Source organism: Gorilla gorilla, chromosome 21 (assembly GCF_029281585.2).
Source record: "Gorilla gorilla gorilla isolate KB3781 chromosome 21, NHGRI_mGorGor1-v2.1_pri, whole genome shotgun sequence".
Taxonomy (NCBI): domain Eukaryota; kingdom Metazoa; phylum Chordata; class Mammalia; order Primates; family Hominidae; genus Gorilla; species Gorilla gorilla.
Window position 1 is genome coordinate 58,573,891 of NC_073245.2, and position 24,656 is coordinate 58,598,546.

The following is a 24,656-nucleotide window of genomic DNA, read 5'->3' on the forward strand; positions in this document are numbered from 1 at the left end:
TATCCATCTCTCCATCCATCCATCCAACCATCCATCCATCATCCATCTACCCCTCCATCCATCTACCTAACTGTCCATCCACCCATCCAGCCATCTACCAACCCATCCATCGATTATCCATCCATCCGTCCTTTTATATTTGTTGAACAACTACCATGTACATCTCTGATCACATGGTTTTGAATGAGTCTGGCTTTCCATAGACCAATGATTCTTAATCTTTTGGGGGTCAAGGACACTGTCTCCCAGAAAAACATGTAAACGCACACACATGCTGGATGCTGCTTTCCTCTTCAAAGATCCCTGGTCCTCCCTGAAGCCAGACTGTGGACCCTGGTTGTGGTAGACACTGTGATGTGGTGTTCAGGTCTCCAGTTGGGAGTGAAGGACTTATTTCCTCAGTTGCTGGGAGTCCAGCAGTCATCCTTCTTTGGGATTTGTCTTGAAGAAACTGCCTTAACCAAAGTCACATCTCCTTCCAGGGGCAGGCTCACTTCCAATGACAGGTCAATGCTGTGGTGTAAGGCCATGAGCCTCTCACCCCAACTCGGGACAACTCTGAAAGGCATCTCAGCTTTAGAGTTCCCCATGGGGTTGGCTGAGGCTTTTGGTAGGACTGCCTTGAAGCTCAACTTCCCCTCTGCCCTAACCTGCCGCCTTCTCCTTTCCACAGGTAATTTTTCCAAGACCACTTTCTAATAAATGTCCTGCACTCTAATCTCCATCTCTGAATCTAATTCCCAGGGAATCCACTGGGTTAACAAGCCCTGCAGAAGCCAGGCATGGTGGCACAAGCCTGCAGTCCCAGCAACTCAGGAGGCTAAGGTGGGAGGATCACTTGAGCCCAGGAGGTCAAGGTCGCAGTAAGCTATGATTGTGCCACTGCACTCCAGCCTGGAAGACATAGGAAGACCCCATCTCTAATAAATAAAATAAAATAAAAAGCCCTACAGAAGTTCCTTGAGGACAGAGACCATGTTTTAATGACTTCAATACCTCTAGCAGCGATCACCGGCCAGGGCACATTGTAGATGGTCCAGAAACACTGATGGAATGTATTTGAATGCATTTTCCTCTGGTTCTATGTTCTGTCCTTCTGTTGTTCCCCAGCAGGAGAGTTCTCATCTGACATCCAGAAGAGGACGGCCCCACCAGCAGGATGGTGGTGGGACTGGGAGATGCTGGCCTGTTTCTGGGAAGTATGTTAGTTGCCAACGAAACTAAATAACCATGGGAACAGACGTTAAGCTAATTGGTTACTACAAAGCAGGGGTGAAGGGACGTGGCTGATGTCAGGGCTGTGCAGTTAGGGTGAAAACTCCATGGGATGGCTGGGAGACCAGAGGCTGGTAGGAATGGGCGGTGGTGGGAGGGAGCAGCCCCTTCTTACAGGGCAAGTCATTTGGAAGTTAGAACCTGTAAAATCCCCACTTTAGTTTCCACTAGTGGAAATTCCTTCAAAAAACAAGCATCTGGGCTGGGTGCGATGGCTCACACCTGTAATCCCAGCACTTTGGGAGGTCAAGGCAGGTGGATTACCTGAGGTCAGGAGTTCAAGACCGGCCTGGCCAACATGTACTGAAATACAAAAATACAAAATACTAAAAATACAAAAAATGCTGTGGCGTAAAGCCATGAACCTCTCACCCCAACTTGGGACAACTCTGAAAGGCATCTCAGCTTTAGAGCTCCCTGTACTAAACATACAAAAAATTAGCCAGGCATGGTGGGGGTGCCTGTAATCCCAGCTACTTGGGAAGCTGAGACAGGAGAATCACTTGAACCCGGGAGGTGGAGGTTGCAGCGAGCCAAGATCGCGCCATTGCACTCCAGCCTGGGCAATAAGAGCGAAACTCCATGTCAAAAAAAAAAAAAAAAAAAAAAATCTGTTAAGTGCATGCTCAGTACCAGACACTGCAGCAGAGATGGGGATCTTGGAAGGCCAGAGCTCCAACGTTGGCTCCTCCTCTCATCTGGGCGAGTTATGTGACGTCCTTCCTGCTCCATTTCCTGAGTGGTGATGACTATGAGCCGAGCACTGTGTGCTTTACCTACATTATTTTATTTCACCTTCACAGTAGCTTCCTTCAGGTGTATGTATTATTATTCCTTCTGTAGAGACAAGGAAACAGGCTCAGAGAAGATCAGCAACGTGTCCAAAAGCACGCAGCTAATCACAGCAGAGAGAGACACGTCTCTCAGTCTATGGCGTCTGCAGGCTGTATCCTTAGCCATTGTTATGCTTAACCACTTGGAACTTAGTTTCCACAGCTAGGAAAGAAATACAATCAGTCCTTACTGCACCGGGCTGTTACAGATTAAATAACCTATGGCAAAGGCCTAGATGGTGCCCAGTGAATGGTCTTTTCTGTTCTTTCTTCCCCATTCCCCAGCCCGCTGCCTCATCACTTTCCTGGGCTGGGAGGAAGGCTGACTCCAAAAACGAATGTCTCTGTCCCCAAGTCCGGCAGTGTCTGCCATGTAGCCAGTACTCACTGAATGCTGTCGACCTAAATGGATGGACTGGGAGTCCCCACCCTCAGTCCATCACTAGTGTGTGATGCAGGAAGCTGCAGCAGGTACCATGAGGAGAATTCTCTTGGTGCCATGTAACTACTCTCAAGTCACCGGGATTTTCAGGTTTTTCACAGCAGGATAAAACAGAAACAGATGGAGACAATCCCTTGAGCCCTCAAGGCAGAAAAGGGTACCGGAGTGAAGATGAAGGTATGCTGGGTCCTGCCTGATGGCTCAGGTCCCTCCCACAGGCAAACTGCAGCCCATTCTCACCGCCACCACAACACCAACTGTGGACGTCCTCACATATTGGGGCCATTAACCTTCCTTCCACTGTGGGCCCCTGGGAGAGGTGGTGGGCATGTAAGCACTTGAAACTCGAACCTGCAGGTCAGTCCTCCTCTCTCCGCCCCCTTCTGCAGAAGCCTCGGAGCTGGGGCTGTGTGGGGACAGACACCACAGCCTTGGAGAGACAAGTCACATCCTCAGCTTCCCTCAACCTGTGCAAGCACCGCGTTGCCATGGTGATGCTGCAGCCCTGAGATGCAATGGCTGCAGACAACATGGGTGGTTCTAGGGCTCAATGCCGAGGTGGACGCTGTCTGGCCTGGGAGGCCAGGCGACTGGGTGGGCTGGGTGGGGGAGGAGAGGGAGCCCTCCTTTAGGTTCAGCTGGTAATTGCTGCTAAATGAAGGGCTGTCATTGAACCCAACATGTGCGAGGTAAGGGCCCCCGCTCTGCACCTTGTAATTACTGCACCAGACAGCAGCGCTTGCTCCCTGTGCTGGGAGGCGGGCAGTGGGGGAGCAGACAGGAAGCTCTCATCCACCTGAGCCAGCGGGGCTCTGGCAGGCTCCCCCTGCCGCCCAAGCAGCCTGCATCCCAAGCAGCCTCTCAGACGGAGGAGGCCCTGGCCCCCCTCCTTGGCTGGCTCTTCCCACATCATCCAGCTGGAGCACGAGCCTCCTTTAATCTTGGCCTCTGAGCTTGCGGAATCCAAGGGGGGCAGAGGTGCAGGAGCCAGATAAGAGGCCACTTCCAAGCGCCCTTGGTGCTCCACCTCCGCCTGCTGAGTCTGTGCTGGGAATCTGAATTAGAGGCAGATCTCGGTCTGACTCCTGAGCACGGAGGCTCTGAGGGCCTCGGGCTAGTCACTGCCCCCTCCTGGCTTCAGTCTCCTGCTGCAGAAGTGGAAGTTGGACTCGAGAATTCTTGAGGGTTCTCCTGCTGGTAAACTTCAGCCAGCAAGCTGGATCCTACTTTTGTAAATGAGGTTTCACTGGGACAGCCACACCCTGGGTCTGTGTCATCTATGGCTGCTTTTGTGCTACGATGGCAGAGTAGCTGCAACAGATGCCATATGGTCCCCAAACCCCAAATATTTACTATCTGGCCCTTTACAGGAAGTTTGCAGACCCATTTTTAAAGCATTAAAGTTCTCCTGGGCTTAACCGAACGAGCTTTAGTGACTGCAACCTGATGGAAACAATTTTAGAACAAGCCCCATCCTTGTCCCCACCCATGGATACCCACTGTCCTCTTCCAAGCACCCCTTTTCTGCCGGTGTCTGGACAGCCGTGGCAGGGCAGCTGGGCTCTGGGAGCCAGTGTGGTGCAATGGCGCCACCTGCTGTGAGTGCCTAGGAGCACTTCGCCTGGAAAGCTTTGTCCCCAAGGGCCGGTGGGGTCTCCCAGGGCCCGGGAACCAGTTTACAGGAGTAGACTCAGTCCACAGCACATCAGAGCTGGGGTCTTGCCCCCTCCCTTCCTCATTTGAGAGAGGCCTGCAGTCTAGAGAAGAGGTGGGACTTGGCCAAGGAGGAGTGGAAGGCCCAAGCCCCAGGGGCCCATGAAGTTCCAGGAGGCTGTGTGGATGTCACGTGCAGCACGTGCACACACAGACGTACACAGACTTGGATGTGAACCTCAGCCCGGCCACTTAAGCAGCTCTTTATCTTTTCCAGGCTTTAGTCTCTTAGTTGTTAAAAGGATTAAAATAAATGCTTATATAACATTTAATCTGTTACTAATAATGACTCAATCTTCAAAAGGACTCTGAGATAGACATTATCCCCATTTCACAGATTAAAAAACTACGGCACAGACAGGTTAGGTCATTTGCTTAGGGTCACACAGCTAGTGACAGAGCCAGGATTCAAACTAGGCTGTGAAAACATGTAAGGTCTCCAGAATGCAGTACTCAGTAAACATTCATTTATTTCCTGCCAGCAGGTGCAGTGGGGCCCCACTGGGGAGGGGACTGGTGTTCTAACAGGAGAGAGAAAACGAAGGAGGCCTGGCTTAAGACCAGACATTTGAAGAAGGCCCCAGGCAGGGAAAGGAAAGGAGAGGCCAGGCCCACACTGTCCCCTCCCTGCCCCCACGTCTCCAGCAACACAAGGTGGCCAGTGGACCGTGAACCATTTATTTCCAAACTATAAAGAAACCTGCTCTCTGAGAAAAGACACTGCCCAGGTGATGAAGCTCCAGCCCCTCGAGGTCCAAAACCCAGTCCAAACCCAGTCCCTTTAGAAAGCTGCTGTGCCTTGGAAATGAGTCTCGGCTGTCAGAGCCTGGGAAGTGGTGGGAAGAACCAGCCCACTCCCCTCTCCTGCTGCGATTCCAGCGCAGTTTGGGCCCAGCTCTGGCCAGGCGCAGCTTGGGCCCAGCTCTGGCCAGTCCCAGGCTGGCCTGGTGCTCGCCCCTTGTGTGTCCAGGCTCTGAAGGGAGGGGCAAAAGTCATGAGTCCCTGTCTTGGCCCCACCACCTGGTGACTCCCGTCCACAGCTCCCAGCTACCATGAAGAGCCCCAGCGGCTTGAGCACAGTGAGTGCTGGCAGCAGGCTGGGGAGTGGCCTGCTTCTAAGCCATTTGCCCTGGCCGGTCACTGCTGCCCCTGGGCCACAAAGTACTCCTCCTCCTCATTGTCACCTTCCTCCCGCTGGCTGCTCCGGAGCAGCAGCTCCAGGTCGGGGCTGGAGCCCAGCCCCTTCAAGGCCTTGGGGCCACCATCACCTTGGGATAGAGAGAGACCACAGTTACAGGCCCAGTCGTGGTTTTCTTGGTTTGCTCTGATTTGCATGTGTGCTGAGTCACCCAGGCCCCACCCACCCACTCTGGAGATGACCCCCACATCTTCCTAGAGGAGTGACGGCAGCAGAGCCACCGGGCACACTTCCTGCATCAGAATCACTAAGAGTCACAGGGAGAAGAACAGAAAACAGAGGCTTCTGGAAGGGACTCTGGGTTACCTCTGGAATGCAGGGCTTTGAGGGCAACATGGAGGGATATTCCCGAGACGCAGAGGGCGAAGCCCAGCCAGTTCAGGAGGCTGATCTGATCGCCCAGCAGATGAGCTGCCAACAGCAAAGTGCAGACTTCCTGGGGGCAGAGAAGCAGGAGGGAGCATGATCAACAGGCAGATTTGCCTGCTTGACCAGCAGGGTGGAAGGTGGGGGCACTAGGTACACTCAGGCGGGCAGTTCAAGATCTGCCTGAAACCCTGGGCCCAGGCAGGCAGAGAGGTCAGGGGACCCGGCCGGCTTGCGGCGCTGTCCCGCCAGCCTTCTTCTGTGAGATGCAACAAAGGAGGTGCTTGTCATGGAATTCTGTCAGGAATAAAAGAGGCAAACCAGATCCCAGGCTGGGGACCAGGGTGTCCAGATCTCGCCTTATCCACAAGGATAAAGGACGGCTGTCCCAGAAGGCAGCCACAGAAGAGAGCCCTGAGCCTCTGTGTGAGAATGCTGTTACCCCGGACTGAAGACACAACTGGTCCCGGGGCTCTCTATAAACAGAGACTCCAAACAGGACTGGCAAGGCCGTTCATCCAAGAACCACCACCATGCCTCAGCATGCGGCTGGCCACCAGAAGACCCTCGGACAGGCCTGCATTTCTGGGTTTAGGCAACACTGCTTCAATACTGGTGTGTGCCTGGCCAAAGAGAAAAGTCCCTCCCTGCCCCTGAACAGGGAGGACTGTTGAAATGTGTGGGAGGGAGAGGGAGAAGTGAGAAGAGGTGTGAGAGGGAAGGACAGGCCTGCGAGGCAGAGGTACAGCAAGGCTGGCCACAGGGGTGCTTTCTCAGGGTCTCACTAGCCCTGGCCATGGCCTTGGAGGACACCACCAGTCAATCACGGAACTCCTTCCTGATGAGTCTGGATAGGGGCTGTTCAACCTGTGGCTCCAGGCCACTGCCCAGTGCCAGAGTTGGCAGTCAAGGTAAAATGTGAATGCGTTCCAGGCCTAGCGGAGTCAGAGCTGGCTTTGAGGCCCCTGCTGTGCCCTTGGGGAGGGGCGGCTCTCCATCTGTGTCCCTGTCTGTGGGATGGGAGTGATCATACCCTCTCACAGGGCTGTGGTCAAGGCAGAAGGAGGGTCCAGCACAGCACTCAGCAAAGTGCCTGGCACCTAATGGGGCACTTCCTTCTCTTCTCTGCAGGGCCCTGGGGTGCAGGAGCTGGGACGGAAGCTGCTGGTGAGAAATCCCTGGGGGCTCCCTCTCTAAGACAGGACTGGCATCACGCCCGAGTCTGTACCTTAAAAATGCCAGCAATGGAGAGAGTGAGGCTGGAGGTTCTGGAGACCAGGAGGAACTCAGAGAAGCCCAAACCAAAGGCGAGAATCCCGCCAAGGAAGAGGCTCCCAAGTACCCGCAGGAGCAGCCCTGTGTCCTGGAAACGGAAGATTTTCTCAGATGTGGACAAATGGAGACCTGAAAGCAATAGGGAGAGAGAGTGGGAGGCCGCGTCCTGGGCTGCCTCGGCCAGCCCAATGCCAACCACACAAGATCTTCCATTGTAGTAGTGAGTCCTTACTGAGACCTGCTAACTGTCTGCAGCCCAGAGAAAAAGCATGGAAGGTATAAAGTGATCCCACACAGATGGCCTGAGACCTGGGGAAACCAGGGAAGCAGTGATGGCTGCCAGAGAGCCTGGGGGCAATACAAGCCAGATCCTAGCAGGATGATGCGGATCCTAGCGGGATGATGGGACCCTAGTGGGATGATGGGGATCCTAGCAGGATGATGGGATCCTAGCGGGATGATGGGGATCCTAGCGGGATGATGGGGATCCTAGCGGGATGATGATGGGATCCTAGCGGGATGATGGGGATCCTAGCGGGATGATGGGATCCTAGCGGAATGATGGGGATCCTAGTGGGATGATGATGGGATCCTAGCGGGATGAAGGAGATCCTAGCGGGAAGATGGAGATCCTAGTGGGATGATGGGGATCCTAGCGGAATGATGGGGAGGGCTCGTCTGAGCCTCTGCGGTAAAGTAGAGGGGGGTGGCCCTGCATGGAAAGATGGATGGAAGTGCCCTGCACCTTTGGACAGTATTCCCTTACTGGTCTGTGGGGAGGGGCTCATGGCTGCTGACTTCATGGGGTCTTTGGAGCTGTGGTAACTACTGGGCTAAAGAAGGTAGGGTGGCTACCAAGTGACGAAGGACCAACAGTGCCCCAGCCCACTCAGGGAGCTCCTTGGTCTACATTTCAGCCAGTTCACCTACAAACAGGGACAAAATTCTATCCCTACAAACGTTCATTTTAATCTAGGTCTTGCTAGTACAGAGCTGTGGGACTTGGACTGAGACGTGTCCCCTTTCTGGACCTCAGTTTCCTTACTGATAAAATGAGAGGCCTGGGACCAGACTGGTATTTCTCCAACCCGTGGTATCACTTGATGAACATTTCCCAAAAAGAAAACGCAAACACATGGCCCCCTGCTCCAGAAACACAGGCATGCACACCCCCAACCCCAAATTTAGCTTAGACTTTCGGAGGAGTCATGGTCTCTCCAACACTGTCCATCTGGGAGAATGACTCCCAGCGTCCCTCCCACAGGAAAGTCCTCGTGGTGTATTAGCACAGGGTGAAGGGGGGCCCAGAACTGGGCACAAGAGACAACTGTGGTAGCTGGAAGCTGGACGAGTATTTTGAGATTTTTGGAGGGAAGCACCAAAGAAATGCCGAGTGACAGTCCCCCCAGGCAAAACAGCCTCACAGTGTAGGACATCTTGTTTGGTGCTGGGCTCAGCAGAACTGCAAAGGCGTCGGCAAATTGAAGGGAATTCGGGGAAGAGCAACATAAGTAATGAAGGCGCTTGGGGGATTAATTTACCAGAAAAGATTAAAGGAGCTAAATCCATGCAGCTTTGCTAAGTGACGACTACCAGGGGCTTTCAGATGAGGTTTTGCAGAGATGGGGCATGGTGTAAACACCCGGGAGGGGAGGGAGAGTGTGGCGTTTGGTACAAGGGGGCATAATGAAGGAATGGGGAGAGATTTTAAAGAAGGAAAAAAAATGAGGCCCTGAACAGAAGTTTCCTGGACAACGGTGCTTCAGAATAGTTTTCTTGGGGAGGTTCAAGACGCTTCACTGCTTGAAACTTAAATGGATGTGAGACAGAATTTTCTGTAATGACCCTGAGGGCATTACAGACGGGACTCTGGGAGGAAGGATAAACAGAAAGGGGACAAAGGCTAATCCCAAAACATCAAAGAAAGGAAGGTGGCGTCACACCTCCCAGCCTACACAGTTCTCCAGGGCTCTCCTCATCCCTGGAGGACGACAGTGGAGGAACAACGGACCATGTCCCCAGGCTCCTGTGTGCTGGCTCCTGGTCTTCAGCCCCCAGCTCTGGAAGCCCACCCTCTGCTGATCCTGCGTGGCCCACACTCCCTGAACACACATCCCCAGGTTATATGCCTGGACATGGCTGAACCTCCTATTCCTACTTCCGAGATGCCTTGCTCCCTGCAGCCTGCCAAAATCCCACTCACCCTCCAAAACCACGGCCTGGGAAGCCTTTCTGACTTGCCTGATCACTCCAGCATCTTGGAACAATCCCTGATTCCCCACTCCTTAGAGGCAGGATAGGGTGGTTAAGAGTAGGGCTGGACCACTTGGAGCCAGGCTGCTGGCTTCAAATTCTGGCTCATTTACGAGCTATGGGACCTTGGGCAAGTTATCTTTACTTCTCTGGGCCTCACTTTGTTCTACCTGCAAAATGGGGGATAATAATAGTACTGCCACACCGTGTTTTTGGAAGGATGAAATGAGTTCCTATGTTTAAAAAGATCAGAACAGCCCTGGTGCACTTTCAGGGCTCTGTGCACACTTACTGTTACTGTTCCCTGAATTTTATATGTGCTTTCTCTGTAGCATTTATCATGCTGGACTCCAGCCATTTTGTTTGTATCTGTCTGGACCCCAAACCATGTGCTTCCAGGGGAGGGACTGCATCTTTGATCTCAATAATCTCTGCAGCTACCACTGTGTTGGGCTCAGGGCGAGGATCTGTGGTCTGCTGCACTGAGGTACCCTCGAGAGGGAAGGCCCAACGTACCTTCAAATACAGCAAAGAGAGGGAAGAGCCCCAGGAACATGAGTGGCTGCAGGTGGAACATGGTGTCGATGGGATTCTGGAGGCCTGCAGGGCGGGGGACGGGCACCATCAGGTCTGGTCCGGCCCTGCCCTGCCTCCGCCTTGCCTGTGCCGGGGTTCCTCTCTCTGGAGGATGAGTGGCCCGTGCTCACCGAGTTCAGCCTTCTGCAGGAGCATCTGGGTGAGGGTCCAGCGAATGCCACCGATGAACGAGGCCCCCAGCACCAAGGCGAAGCCCTCCATGTTGAACTGTGTGGACTTGTAGGTGAACATGAAGAGACCCCCGGCGATGAGGAGGACCACCAGGACCAGTGCCGCGCGCTAGTAGGATGGGGAGCAGTGGCAGCTAACTCGGGGGTCTTGAGGGTCAAGGGTTCATCACATTTGGAGCCTGGGGTCAGCAGCCATCTTGGCTGCCCCTGGGGCAAGAAATCCTTCCACCCTTCAGCTCCATCCCAGGGGGTCCTGGACAGTCCTTGCCCACCAATGTCAGCATGTAGGGCTGACGGTCAGCTGGTATGCCAATAGCCCTGCTTGCTCTGCCACACTGACGGCTGTCCTAGGCCCCCAAGTGGTCCCACCTCCTCCCTGGGCCTAACACACAGGGCTATTGCCTCCCACAGCAGGGTGCTTCCTAGACCCGGCTCTGCTGGGACCCTCATCCCGCAGTGCTTTCACCTTTGGTCATTACCCTGCCACACTGGTTTCTAAATATTCTGAATATTGCCCGTGTCTAGGTCCCTTCTCAGAAAGGGATCTACTGCCACCTGGACTGGGCTTGTCTCCTCTGTCACACAGCAGGACAAGACACCGCTAGGACTCCCACTTTATTCTTAGCACCTGTGGGGGCAGGAAGGACACAAGAGACGCTGGGGCCTCACCAGCTCCTCCAGCTTGAAGATCAGAGAGAAGATCAAGATGAAGAGGACAGCTGAGGATTTGGTCATTGTGTACCTGGAAGCAAAATTACCCACAATGCACTGCTGGAGCTCAGGGCTCAGACCCATCACTGAGAAAGGAGCAGGAGCACAAATCACTGAGCGAAATGACCAAACAGAGCTGGGCTGTCATCTGAGTGATAGGCGACCTTTAATCAGAAGGAATCTCTGACTAAGAGGCCTCTGGTTATCACCAGAGAGAAGAGGTTACAGGTCTGACGTTGAGCTCCCTGAGTCCTGTTTTTTACCTAACCCTTGGCAGAGCCCAGGAGTGGGAAGGAAGGATGAGAAGTAGGAGGACAAGAAGGCAGGAACAGTGCTCTCTGAAGCAAAACATCAGAGGGAAGAAGAAACTCTTGTGTAGCCCCCAGGCCACATAGGGCTCTGCTGCGGCTGCGTGTACTACCCACCAGTGGCCGCCTGTCTGTGGCCTTGCAGCCTGACCTCCCCTGCTCTGATGATGGGGTTCTGGGTGAGCTCCCTGGCTTCCCCACGCTGCCTGGCAGGTGGGCACAGCATCCCCTCTGCGCTGGGCTTACGGAAGAGGCTGGCGACTTCCCGGAGAGCTGCTGGGTGCCAGGGAGAGGCTGAGAGAGCAAGGGCTGGTCCCAGAGTGGTGGAGTGGCTGGCCTGGCAGCCGGGTGTGCAGACACCCCGCTGGACAGACAGACAGCTTCAGCCTGAAGGGAAGCAGCAGGGCATGGCCAGTACTCACAGCGAGACGGTGACATAGAGGAAGCTCCAGTTGGACAGGCCCACGTCAAGCGCCGTCGCCAGAGCTGTGAAGACAAAGGCACCCACAGGACAGTGTGGGAGGTCCACACTCTGCTGGGGTGGGCTGGTACCCTGAGGCACCTGAGTGTCCCCCACTTCTGAACCATCCCGGTGCCTCCTGTGGGGCCCTTGGGCCTTCTTTTCCACCAGCAACTAAAGGGTTAATATCTGGCCCCCCAAAGGTGGGGGGCTGCTCTAGCATTAGGGCTGGGGCCCATTCCAACTGGCTGGGCCGGTATGGTTTCCACAAACACTCCGGCGAGCCCCCTGAGCAGAGGTATTAACCTGATCTGGTTGATCCCTTACTGGAAACCCTTTTCCCTCAGGATGGAACAGAAACTCCTCCACGGGGAATCCAGCCTCCAGGACGTGACCCCTGCCCACCCTCTCAGTTCTCATTTTTCCCACTTCCTCTGGCCAGCACCGGGTTCTCAGTATCCTGAAACACTTTGGGTTCCCTTCCAGACCCCACAGCTGGCACTAAATCTCCCTCGGGCCACGAGGGCCCCTCCTCCCAGGACCAACCAGTCCCAGGCATCCTTCAGGGCTCTGCCTACTTGGCACCTGGCCTAGGAAATCTTCCTCTACCAGCCATGGGCCCCAGCCTTGGGTTGGTCCCCTCCCTGGGCTCCGTAGTGCCCTCCATGTCTGTGTCACAGCCCTGCGAGGGCAGGGACCCTGCCTGCTCACCACTTATCTCCAGGCCTGAGGGCTGCACCCCAGGCTCGGTGTCTGCTGGCGGGAGAGGGAGCTGCGGGGCCGCGGGTGCAGAGAGGGTTTTGTGGGTGTGTGGTGGGGCAGTGGGAAGGCACGCAGTGCGCAAGAGGCAGCAGCGTGGGTGGAGGGAGGCCAGGGCAAGAGGGCAGAGGAGGAACTGTGCAGGAAGAGGGTAGCGACTCGGCTTCCAGACATGCGGGTGTCTCTCTTGTTCTCATCCTATGGTTCCCCAGCCCCTCTTCCTGCTCTGCCCTCACTGAGGTCCCCCACCTACCTGTGGGAGCCACTCTTCTGAGGTAGTCAGCCCAGCTCAGCACCACACGGGCCCTGTGGCTGGAGCACTGAACCAGTGCCCTGGACAGGGCGGAGAAGAGGAAGATCACGGCCAGGTGCAGCATCGTCATGAAGAGGGGGAAATGGAAGCTCTGTATGGAGCCCAAAGCAGACACCCCGGCTCGGTTTAGACAGCCTGCCCCCCACCGGCTCCCTCTTCCTCTTTGCCCCTCTGCTGGAGTGGGGCTCATTCGGTGGTTCATGAGGACCTTGCTATGTGTGTAGGGCCCTTAGTTACAGTATCATCGCTTGGAATGACAGACTCTTAGGTCACAAAGACAGGTGGCAGCCAAGAGACTCAATCCTAGCCTGGTGCTGTCTCCACCATTTCAACACACCTGTGAGCTACCTGTCCAGCCTTCCTCACGGCCTATGCCCAAGTGAGAGCCACTGCGGCCCACTACGTTGTATCACTTATTAAAATATTGAAATACTTCTCTAGTGGGGTAAATAGCTGCTGCTTGAGCCCCAGTTTCCCCAGCTCATCCCTTCACACCCCCTGCTCTCCTTGGTTTCCCTGGATCCAAACACTGAAGGGGAACCCTGGCACGGCGGGCTTGGAGGGCCCTGTTCCAGCCCAGCCGTGACTGGCTTCCAGTTAGACTGGTTGAAGCTTGTGCCTTCCTGTTAAACATGGAGGGCACCGTAGCCATGGCTCTGGCCACCTTCATCCCAGCGCCCCGCCCCAGCAAGGCCTCCTGGTACCTTTGTCAGCCATTTGTTGTAGAAGGTGATGCCGATGGAGAAGCAGTAGTAGAGAAGCACCAGCCCCAGGGTCAACACCGCCTTCCACAAAAAGGCCACATCGAGGGCCCACCTCCCCATTCGTGGCGGCTGCAGCACCGGAGCTCCTGAGTCAGCGGGGGCAGGCACCCCTCTTGAATACAATGTGCAGGAAGAGCCGGTGGAGTTAGACCACAGCTTTCACCAAGAACGTCTCCTGGCTGGAGAAGCTCTCCGCAGCTCCATGATTCGGAACCATCAGCGGAGCCCCAGGCAGATTCCTCACCTAAGGGGCTGGTGGCTGGTGCTGACCCTTCCCATGGTTAACTGGATGCAGCGCTCACAGGTCCCAAGGTCTGTTGCTGGGGAAAAAGGGCCACTCTGGAGCCTCAGGCAGAGACTGTGCTTCTCGTAGCCATGGGTGCCTCTGAAGGCTGCGTGACTCAGGGCTCTGGAGGGGCTGCCCACAACGGCACAGGCAGTCCCAGAGACCCATGTCATGTCTGCTGTCTTGTCACCTCAAGCTATTCTCCATGAACTGTCACCAAAGTGACCTTTTAAAACACAAACTGATCATGTCAGGCCACTGCTTAAAACCCTTCAGCAGCTTCCAGTGCTTTTCTGATAAAGACCAGGACCCTTCTTTGGGCTCCCATGGCCTGATCTGGCCCTGCTGGTCTTCCCAATCTCAGCCACAGGCTCTCCAGGACCTGGCCCCACTGGGCGCCTTTCAGCTCCCCAAACACACCAGCTTTCTTCCCGTTGTCTGAAGGAAATGAACGAACACTGCACCCACCCTTCAGTCCTTCATCGATCCTACCTATCTTCAGCTCAGAGGTCACCTCTTCAGGGAACCCCACCCCATCCCCTGAATCAGTCCCCTGAGATACATGTGGCTTTCACGGCTCTCCTACTTCTCTTTCATAGCACTTGTGCAGGGTGTGATTTGAGTAATGTCTGTGTCCCCTGAGAGGCTACGAGCGGCACAAACATAGGGACCAGTAAGACCACACTGGCCTTACGCATAGCTGGTGTACTTTAAGTTCTCCGTCTGGTTTGATGACTGACAGAGAGCAGGCATGCGATTTTTCAGGGGACTGGTCTGGTCTTTAGGGGTTAAAAATGGAGAAGGAAACCAACACTCTAACGGCTGGAACGCTGTAAGACCAGGCTGTAACCACTACTCCCTGGAAGCAGAGCCTGCCTTACGGTATTGCCAAATGAAACCACTCCCAGCCTCCCTGTCAATCCAGCCAACCCTGATGAGTGCCCGGAGCATGCCGGGTAGACCCGTCTGTGCCTGGAGGAGCCTCAGGTCCAGTGTTATGTGATGATACCTGCTGCTTCATCTGGGTGCCCCCCCAACCACAGATCCTCCTTTGAGACATTCCCATCCTATTGAAACGCCACCTTCTTCTCGAAGCCTTCCTAGGCTTCACGATCAGACACATTCTCCATCTCCCACCCCAACATTTCTGAAGGGAGCAGTTACATTCCATTCTGCACTCTGGAACTCATGTTACTATTTCCCCTCCCCGGGGCAAACAGGGAGCTGGCTGTGTCCAAATGAATCTCTGGGGCTACAGTTGTCTTCAGAGGAGCTTTGGAAACCTGTGGCGGTATTTTGGGGATATGCTCCTGGCGTTCAGTAAGCAGGGATAAAGAAGGGGCAGTCCACATAGCCAATTACTGCTCTGCATCCCGCACGACTTTGACATCCATATAGGTGAAAGATTAGCTTATAATTATCTGAACCTAGAATGTAACTCTGTTTACATGTAAACACAGTGCAGTGTTTCCATGGTTCTGCTGTGAACTAACACTTCCAAGAATAAGACGCCTATGTACAATGAAGGGAAACTGAAAATGGTCAAAATTGGTCTCAAAATGGCACCAAAAGTTTCCATTCTGGAAAAACCACATCATCTACAGCAAAGGCACTAGTGGTTTTCGAGGTGCGACACAACACGGCTGTGTCAGTCTGCGTCTGTGGCCATCACACTCCTAGAGGGTCCACACAGAAGGGACAGCTTCACTGCAACTTCCAGCACTATTGTGCCCAGAAACTTACATATTGAAACATATTTTGTTTTACTATCAATTACTTTCCTTTTATGTTATAGGGCATGGTTGATTTATTTATTTTTATTTTATTTTATTTTTTTTTGAGACGAAGTTTCGCTCCTGTTGCCCAGGCTGGAATGCAATGGTATAATCTCGGCTCACCACAAGCTCCGCCTCCCAGGTTCAAGCGATTCTCCTGCCTCAGGCTCCCTAGTAGCTTGGACTGATTACAGGCATGCACCACCACACCCAGCTAATTTTTTATACTTTTAGTAGAGACGGGGTTTCTCCATGTTGGTCAGGCTGGTCTCGAACTCCCAACCTCAGGTGATCCGCCCGCCTTGCCTCCCAAAGTGCTGGGATTACAGGCGTGAGCCACCGCGCCCGGCTGCATTTGTTGATTTTTAAAAAATTATGTGTAGGCAGTTTTTATTAATCATATGTTTCATTTTAGGGTAATAAAAGGGACTGTTACAAAATATTTGTAATAAAAAAGAGGTGTCAGATCCAATGAGTTGAGACTCCTACCTGACCTAATGCATTCTCATTCCTTCAAATGCCTTCTGTAAGCTGACGTCTTCCCCAATATATGCCCCGGCTCTGATTCATGTGAACTCCAGAAGAATATCCAATGCCTACCTAACCTCTTCTTCCCTTAGATATCTAATATCAGGCATCTCACTCACATCTAGAGTGTCTGAAACCAACTCGTGTTTTCCACACCCCCCTTTCATCCAAGCCTGCTCCTCTTCCTACTTCCCATCCCAGCAAATGGCTCCACCACTCTCCTAGTTGCTCAGGCCAAAAGCCTTAGGCTCATCTGATTCCTCTCTTCCCCTTAGCCCACATTCAATCAATAAATACCGTCAGCTCTATCTTCAGAAATATCCCAAATATGAGCACATGTCCTGAACTCCACCACTACCATCTCAGCCACCATCCTCTCCCCAAATGACTGCAGGAGTCTCCTACACGGTTCTCTCTACTTCTCCTGCAACCACCACCATCAGGCTCCTCCAACAAAGCGGGCGCATGGGCCTCAAACATACGTCTACAGATCTCAAAACCCACACTCTTTCCTCTACGCCAGGGTTTCTCAACCTGGGCGTTACTGCTGTTTGGGGACAGATAATTCTTTGTGAGAAGACCCATCCTCTACATGGCAGGATGTTTAGCAACACCCCTGGCCCATACCCACCAGACACCTGTCACATCTTTCCCCCCATCCCAAGTTGTGATACCCAAGAAATGTCTCTAGACACTGCCATATGTCACCTGAGGATCAAACCTGCTCCCTGTTGAGAACCACTGCTGACCCTGTCCTGTGACAGGCACTCACAGGACATGCTGGCACTAACAGAGCTTTCTTCCGAGCACTCTTCCCTCATGGCTCCTCCTGTGGCTTCCAAGCCAGGGAAGTCTGTTCACTCTTCTGTTAACCAACTTCTTGCAGTTCCTGCTTTTGCTGCATTTCCAGCTGCAGCACTGCAACACCCTCCCTCCACTGTTCAAATGCTGACCTTCCTTCACAGACCTGGCCCAGTTCCCCTGCCTCCAATAAGTCCCTATGGCTACCCCGCCTACAAGAAGCACTGTCTCAAATTTAACTCATATTCTTATTGGGATTCAGAAGGTCACCTATGCCCAAACACAAAGCCAAATCTCAGCTAGAAGGGTCCTTGGAGATCATCTAGGCACTTAATGAGCATTTATTAAGCACTCCTGTAGGCCCACCACTGGAGACACAGACATGAAACTGAAAAGGTCCCCACCCTTATTTTATGAGGGAAACAAGATTTAAAGGAGTAAACAACTCTTTTTGAAATCTCATTTGCTCAGGAAGGAAAGTCCATATTCTGCCCCACTTTCCACAGAGAGCAGCTTAGCTGGGGGCAGCAGTCACATCAAGGTAAGGCTGGCTGGTGCATCACTGCCACACCTGCTTCCCTCCATCTTCCTAACTGTAACTTGGGCAGCATGGTTTAGTGCTTAAGAGTGTGGGCTTTGGAGTTAGAGACTGAGAATCAAATCCTGGTGTCCCTACTCACTACTGTGTGACCCTAAGTTACTTGACCTCTGGCCTCAGTTTCTCCAACTGTAAAGTGGCATCAGGTACAGTATTAAATGCTGGCTCATGGTAGAGGCTTACTCCCCTCCTGGTCCCCTTAACAGTGAAACTTCCCCAGAGGACCCCGCACTGCCAGTCCAACTCCTTCACCCCCTGCTCTCGCTTCAGCCCATCTCCACTGCTCCAATGAGTCACCACACCCTCCTCCCTGCTGCCCCTTCGAAGGCTTAGTCTCTATTCTTTTTGTTGTTGTTGTTGTTTTGAGATGGAGTTTCAAGGCTGGAGTGCGATGGCGTGATCTCGGCTCACCCCAACCTCCGCCTCCCGGGTTCAAGTGATTCTCCGGCCTCAGGCTCCCGAGGAGCTGGGAATACAGGCACGTGCCACCATGCCCAGCTAATTTTGTATTTTTAGTGGAGACGGGGTTTCTCCATGTTGGTCAGGCTGGTCTCGAACTCCCAACCTCAGGTGATCTGCCCACCTTGGCCTCCCAAAGTCCTGGGATTACAGGCGTGAGCCACCGTGCGGGGCCGGCTTAGTCTCTATTCTTACCTTACACAATGGATCACTTCCTCCTCCTAGAAAAAACCTTCTCTTGGGTGCCACGATACCACATTCTCCTGGTTTTTCTTCTGCTTCTCTGGACTCTTTATTGGTCTTTTTTGCTGGCACCTTCCTGTCAACTCAATCTATAAAAATTGGGTGCCTAAAGCTTGGAACCTGGCTTCTCTTCTCTCTTAAATCTTACCCTACATAATCTCATCCTACCCAATCCACTTGCCAATGATTTCTAAATTCTTTACATCAGCCCTGACCTTTTCTGTATCAGACTCGTATATCAAACTGCCTATTTGGTAGCTGCACTCCAAATATCTAAAACTTAAGATGCCCTAAGATTTCGTAATTATTTCTCACGCTCCCAATCTATCCCAAAGTCATTTAGTAAATGCCAGCATAATACACTCGGTTACTTAAGCCAAAACCAAAAATCTATGATGACGTCATCTTTGACCACTTATTTCTGTCATTTCTCAAATCCTGTCCTGTCAGTTCCACTTTCAATACGCTTCTTGACCCCTCTACTTCTCTTCCTCTCCATTCCCACCCCACTACCACAGCCTAAGCCACAATTATCTTTCACCTGCTGACTGCCACTGGTCTAACTGGTCTCCCTGTTTCCTCTTTCGCCCCTAAGGCCTGGAATCTATAAAGCAGCCAGAGAGATGGCACACGAAGCAGATCATGCCCTAAGGCTAAGCCCAGCTCCTCAGCCTGGTCCACAAGGAAGGCCTCTGTAACCTCATTCTTCTGCCACTGGTCCCAGCACCCGCCACAGCGGCCCCCTGCCACGTGTCAAACACATCAAGCCTGTGTTTTTCTTTACTTGCTGCTCTTCCTGCCTTCAGCTTCCTTCCGCAGACCTCCGCTTGGCTGAATACTTTCTCCAATGCCCCACCCCTCCCAATCCTCGTGGCACTCCCACCTCTGACGTTTCCTTGTTTGCTCACGTGTTTACTGCCCGCCCCAATCCCACCGCGGGAAGCAGCCTCTCAGAGGGCAGAGCCGTGTCCGATTCCGGCCCGGGTCTCGCACCCAAGACGTCGCAGGTGCTCAGGAAATACCAGATGAGCCGGCGTCCGGCAGGTGCCTTGCAGGAGGGCGCTTGGAGACCCCTGCCCCCTCCACAGACGGCGAAACTGAGGCCCGGGGAGGGGCAGGGGCGTGGCGTGCCCCATGTCAATCCGCGCAGATCCCGGGCGGGGAGCCCGCTTCCCGTCTCCAGCCCCGGCCCCCCAGCCTCTGGGAGTGCGCCGGGAGGCCGGCCGCGCACCCACTCACCTTGGCCCTGGGAGCTCCAGGCCGGAATCTTTCCACCGGAAGTGCGAGGCCGGATGCCGCCACCGAACCGCGGCAGGGGCGGTAACTTCCGCCGGAAGCTACCCAGGGGCTGGGCGGAGCCGGGGCGAAAAGGCGGGGCGAGGCGGGGCGGGGCGGGGCAGCACGGGGGCGGGGCAGCACGGGGGCGGGGCGTTTGTTGTGGTCGGGTTCTGGGGTGGTCTGGTCCTTCTGAGGTACAGCGTAGTTTCGTCCTCCGCGAAGTCCCTCAGGCTCAGAGCACAGCCGTGTAATTGTTTGCGTCTCTCCCGCGCTCAATCAGGGGCTTGCTTTGGAACCCCGGTGCCTGCTAGTGTTCTGCATACAGTGAGCATCCAAAAAATGGTAACTTGTTTACTTTTACTGAACAAATTGTTTTTCTTCTGTCCAGTCTAATGCTGGGCAACCATGGAATGAACCACGAAGATAAGTATCTCATGGGCTTTTTCTTCTGGGAGCTCAGGCCAGCTGGGGCCATTACAACTTAAAACTTGGGCGATCCAGAAGTAATACGAAACATTTGTGAAATATTTTCTGTATGAAACTTTCTAAGAATTATCTCAACTTCAATAGGTTGAGTAGGGGGAGAGCATCCCAGATAGAGGAAATGGGAGAATCCTAAAGGAGGGTGAGAAAGCTCCAGCCGTGTCTGAGGCTCACAGGTTGTTTATAACTGTGGTGGTTAAAGTAGCCAAGAGGCAGGTTGCAGTGGCCCCATAATGCCAGCCTAGGGAGTTCAGATTTTCTTCATCTTGTGGGTTGGATTAAAAGGGCAGCATTTGCAGTCAAGAACATTAGGCCAGGGCAAGCTAGGGTTGCACATTCAGACCCAGTTTTGTGCCTTTCGCCCTCCTCTAGCCTCCTCCTGGGCTCTCTGGCAGTAAGACCAGCTGCAAACATAGATCCTTACAAGTGATTCAGCTGGGATCCCTGGCCCCTCTGAACAGAAGGCTCAAGGCCAGAGTGTAAGCAGTGTTTTATGCAAACTGCGGCTGTCATCGCCGCCAGCTGGCATCATGCAGGCATTAGTTCATTCAGTGCTTACCAAGCACCTACAATGGTACCCATCACTGCCCAAGGTCTTGGCTTTATTCAGTCCTCAGGCTTGTATTGCATGCACTTTCTATGCCTTTTGAAAGAGCTTCTCTCTCAGAGGCAAGAGAAAGTATCTATTTTCATCACCACCCTCATTTAAGTCTCCCAGCTACCAAGGCCAAGGTTTGGAGCAACAGCCTAAAACACCAGCTGAAAGGCTGGGCACTAAGCACAGGCAACACACAGGGTAATGAGCGTGTCTTCTTTGTAAGGCACAAGTACTCGAGCTGTTCCCTGGCTGTGTCCCTGGCAGGGAGAAGAGGGAGGATGTGTTCATGGGGGTGTACAGTATGCCTCACCTTGCTGTACCCGGCAGGGTTGAGCAGAAAACGCTTTGTCCCAGTGCAGCAATCTGTGAACACTCTTAACGAGCAGGGGTGTGTCTGTGTGTGTGTATGTGTGGGAGGAGCGAATGATGAGGAGGAAGGGACTCTTGGAAGGTGACTAAGGGCTCCAGCTGGAGCTCTCCAGAGTCTCCCAGATACATGGAGATCAAATCTTGTCAAGGTGAAATCTTCACCACTGGGCAGGGGGCAAGTACAGACAAATAGCTGTTAACAGGAACCACAGTTTGTACATGAAAGAGTATTTATTGAAAACATGGTTACTGACAGGAAGCTCCTGGCTGCTCTCTGGTTACAATCTTGGCTCACAACTGGAAGTGTTACATACTTTTTACTTCCCCTCAATTTTATTTTTCCCCAAGGTTCCATCCTAAGATAGGTAGATCTTATATAAATATATATACATGTCTGTATAAGTATGGCCTATAGTAATGAAAATATATAGTACACTCTTCATTGGGTAGTACCTACCATGCCAGGCCACCAATACTGAATGCCAATGTGCTAACGTATGTCCAGGGAGAGAGGCTGTGTGTGTGGTTTACAAGTGCTGCAGCACCAGGGAAGCCCCACTGGCACAGGTGTGGCCTCAGCCGGCCTCAGCCAGCTCCCTGAAATCATGGCCAGTGGCAGAAACCATAGCACTAGGAAGGGAAGGCAAACTTCCTGGGGTCTGGAAGGCCAAAGGAAAGCAAACTGGAGGGGGCTGCAATTCAGATTAGGGGAGATTTCTCTCTGAGGAAAGAAAAGGTATTAATGTGGGGGGAGAGGGGTAGAATCTAGTGACCTCACCACAGTCTAGGCCCAGGCCTCAGCTGGGTTTTCCCTGCAGCATTCCTGGAGACTTAAGAGGGCAGGACTTGGCCAGGAGGTCTTTGACTTGCTGAGATGAGACTGAGCGCTTGCAGGGGGAAATTTCCGTCTGCTCTGATATCTGTATGGGCCAGAGATCTGGTGGCTCTAAAGACCAGAGATGTTAGAGCCAACCTCAGAAGCAGCAACATCTTGGCACCATATGAAGCTGGAGTGAGCCCTCATCAAAAAAGACAAAAGCAAAGGCCTCAGGCTTGTACTCAGATCTAAGATACAGGTAGTCACTCCAAGGCTCTCAACACGCCCAACACACCTGTCCTCTGCAGGCAGCCTTTCCTGGGCCAGCTCTTGCTCACGTGGGGATCCAGCTGATCAGAGAGCAGGCTCAGGAGGAAAAGGTGAGTGGCTGTTGTTAAATCCATTTCAAGAAGCAGTTTCTTGGACTGGAAGGCAAGGGCATCTGCTGTTTGTTCCTCGTGGCCCAATCCCAGGCTTCATGGTGATGGAGTGGGCAGAGCACCCTGCCTTCATGACTCTTAGTAGACAGGGACCAAGAGGAAACTCTGGGTGGTCCGAGGTGGGTTTGAGAAATGGCTGGCATTTACTGGCCACCAAAATCACTACAGATTCTGTACAAGCAAAAGACAAGGCACCAGAATGTAAGTGTTTCTCCTGGGCCCAAAATCCCTTCTCCTGGGTACCGTCGTTTCTGGCTCCAGGCTCAGCCATAGTGATAGACAAAGTCATAGCTGCTGGGCTCCTTGGGGATGGGGGGTGGGGCTTCGGGAATCTGGATGTTCTCCAGGTCCAGGAGCCGCAGTTTCATCTCCATGCTCAGCAGGGTGTCCAGGTCACTCTTGGTCAGCTCGCTGGACATGTCCTTCCCCAGAAGGGCACTGAGGCCGTCAATCCAGATGCAGTACTGTGGGGAGCAAGTTGCAAAATGTCACATCGTGACCCCTGGTCAGCAGGAGATCCTGCCAAGGTCTCTTTTCTGATGGGGCTCACAACAGTTCCTTTTGGAACTAATCAGTATAGGCAAAACTGATTTGGAATGATAGCAAAGATAAATTAGGAGGTGATCCTTCACTTTCTCAAGAGATCTGGTTTTTATAAGGGGTTTTATATTACAACTCCTTATAATAATATGAAGTAGAACCTAAAAATGCAATGAACGAATACAGCAAAATGAGATCTGAGTACTGGGGCATCATCTACCTGAAGTTACCCCAAAATCAGAAGTGAGAGAAGGGAAATATGTATTAGGTGAAAAGAAGCAAGACACAAACAGAAGTCACTGTGGGATCTCAATTTTTCTCCCCCCTCCGAAAAAAAAATTAAAAATAATCCAGTCAATACATATTAAAGAGTAAATACTAAAGAAATGGAACTGGTGGGTCTCATGCTAAGAGGGGGTAACCAGGAAGCCTTCTGATCCCACCGCTCCCTGACTCTTCCTGCTTCCTCTGCTGCCATTTTCCTTTTTCCACACCGTTGCTCACCTGGTTCCCCACTTGCTTGTTCTTCATTTCCTCTCAACAAAATTCCACTAGCGGCAGCTCAGCCCTGCCCAAGTGTCTCCTCTGCCAGAAGTCCCACCTCTAGTTCCCAGTGATGGCTCTCAGAGCTCACCAGGCACATAGGGTCTCAAATGCAATCACTCATTTAATATCTAGTATCTTCCAGTGCTGCAGATGGAACTACAGGGCCCTTGTCAGAAGGACCAGTTCCATCTGGCTTCAAAGTCCACACTGGATCCACTACAACATGTGACCAGGAGCCCCTAGGAGGAAGGATCTGTCAAGTTCTCTTGGGTAGCTGACCACAGAGAAACTGAAAAGGGGAGAATTTTCCCAGTTCCAGGTAAATGAGTCATTCCTAGTTGACCTTATCTTTGTAATGACAACCTATGGCTGCTGCTGAAGAGTAATGTGGAGAGCCCAGCTCACAGATAAACAATCCAGAGTGTGACAGATCCTTGGCAGCCACCCAATGCGCCTGGAGGAACCTCAGGTCCAGCATTATGTAATGATACCTGCTGCTTCATCTGGGTGCTCCCGCAACCACAGCTCCTCCTTTGAGACATTCCCATCCTATTGAAACGCCACCTTCTTCTCAAAGCCCTCCTAGGCTTCAAGATACACTGCAGCCACCCACCACAGGGGACTTTCCTGTTTTGCTCATTCCTGCCACCAACTGAAGAGTTACAGAAATGGCTCTGTTGTCTAAGGCAGCGCCACACTGCTCACCTCATATTTATTAGGTGCGATGAAGTTTAAGGTCTCATCAGGGTCATACAGGATGGAGAAGGCCAATTCCAATACCTCCTGAAGGAGAAAGGGTTTAAATTAGAGCGATGGAACAGCCTGGGGTCTGCACATCAAGATCTTGGCCAAAGTCCTAGTGACTCGGCATCATCACCAAACATGCTGATTCAGATGAATGTCATCAATGCTCCTAGGCAGCCACAAGTGTGGCTGGAGATGAGGCCCAGCATAAATCAACCTTAACTTACCCACTCCCTGCCCAAGTCACATCAAAGATGTTGTGATATTTTTAAGATTGGAAAAAAGTCATTTTCAACACTCAGAACCCTGGAAGGCCACGATCCATGACTGTAAGTTATCCTAAAAGTTTTTATATTACCAAGATGACTAACAACTTCTATCGTGCTGTATTTGGCATAGGAATGTCTTAACAATTAAAAAACAAAACAAAACACACACACACACACACAAAATTGGTCACTGCTGCATGATACCAAGGAACTAACTCATTATTTTGAAAGTAAGTACATAAAAGAAGAATCAGCATTTATTCTCGTTTCCTATATAAACTGTACCACTGGGAAACCAATAGTAGATAAGGGCAAGTTTCATGGTTCAGCTCATAAATGAAAAGCAATGACTGCATCAAAATATCATGAGTTTGCAAACCTTAGTTGACTAATGGAATGAGGCACTGAGCTTCAACAGTCTGCTAATTATCACAAAAGGAGAGAC

The 24,656-nt window shown here is 52.5% G+C and overlaps 2 protein-coding genes across 18 annotated transcripts in view; both read right to left on the bottom strand.

Annotated features, from left to right (window-relative positions):
• Nucleotides 1-4,708: 4,708 nt before the first annotated feature.
• On the bottom strand, nt 4,709-19,439 carry SLC35C2 (solute carrier family 35 member C2). 7 transcript variants are annotated; one of them, XM_019017337.3, is made up of 10 exons: nt 19,367-19,439; nt 13,378-13,751; nt 12,614-12,764; nt 11,564-11,627; nt 10,792-10,864; nt 10,063-10,231; nt 9,872-9,955; nt 7,056-7,231; nt 5,768-5,897; nt 4,709-5,531 (listed from the first exon to the last, which is right to left on the bottom strand). In XM_019017337.3, the coding sequence occupies exons 2-10, from the start codon at nt 13,495-13,497 to the stop codon at nt 5,401-5,403; spliced, it is 1,098 nt and encodes a 365-aa protein (XP_018872882.2). In that variant the 5' UTR covers nt 13,498-13,751; nt 19,367-19,439; the 3' UTR covers nt 4,709-5,400. The 7 variants fall into 7 exon arrangements, with proteins under 7 accessions (XP_018872882.2, XP_063558184.1, XP_055229081.2 ...); XM_063702114.1 differs by having other exon boundaries at nt 13,378-13,757; nt 19,367-19,438; XM_055373106.2 differs by lacking the exon at nt 19,367-19,439 and adding an exon at nt 18,080-19,359 and having other exon boundaries at nt 10,063-10,168; nt 13,378-13,757.
• Nucleotides 19,440-21,067: 1,628 nt separating this feature from the next.
• ELMO2 (engulfment and cell motility 2) overlaps nt 21,068-24,656 on the bottom strand; it is a 40,615-nt gene continuing 37,026 nt past the window's right edge. For all 11 annotated transcript variants that reach the window (XM_031004856.3, XM_031004853.3, XM_031004855.3 and 8 more), the window contains 2 exons: nt 23,904-23,981; nt 21,068-22,576 (listed from right to left, as the gene is read on the bottom strand). In XM_031004856.3, the coding sequence (XP_030860716.1) occupies nt 22,376-22,576; nt 23,904-23,981 (279 nt within the window). In that variant the 3' untranslated portion in view covers nt 21,068-22,375. The remainder of the gene's footprint in view (nt 22,577-23,903; nt 23,982-24,656) is intronic.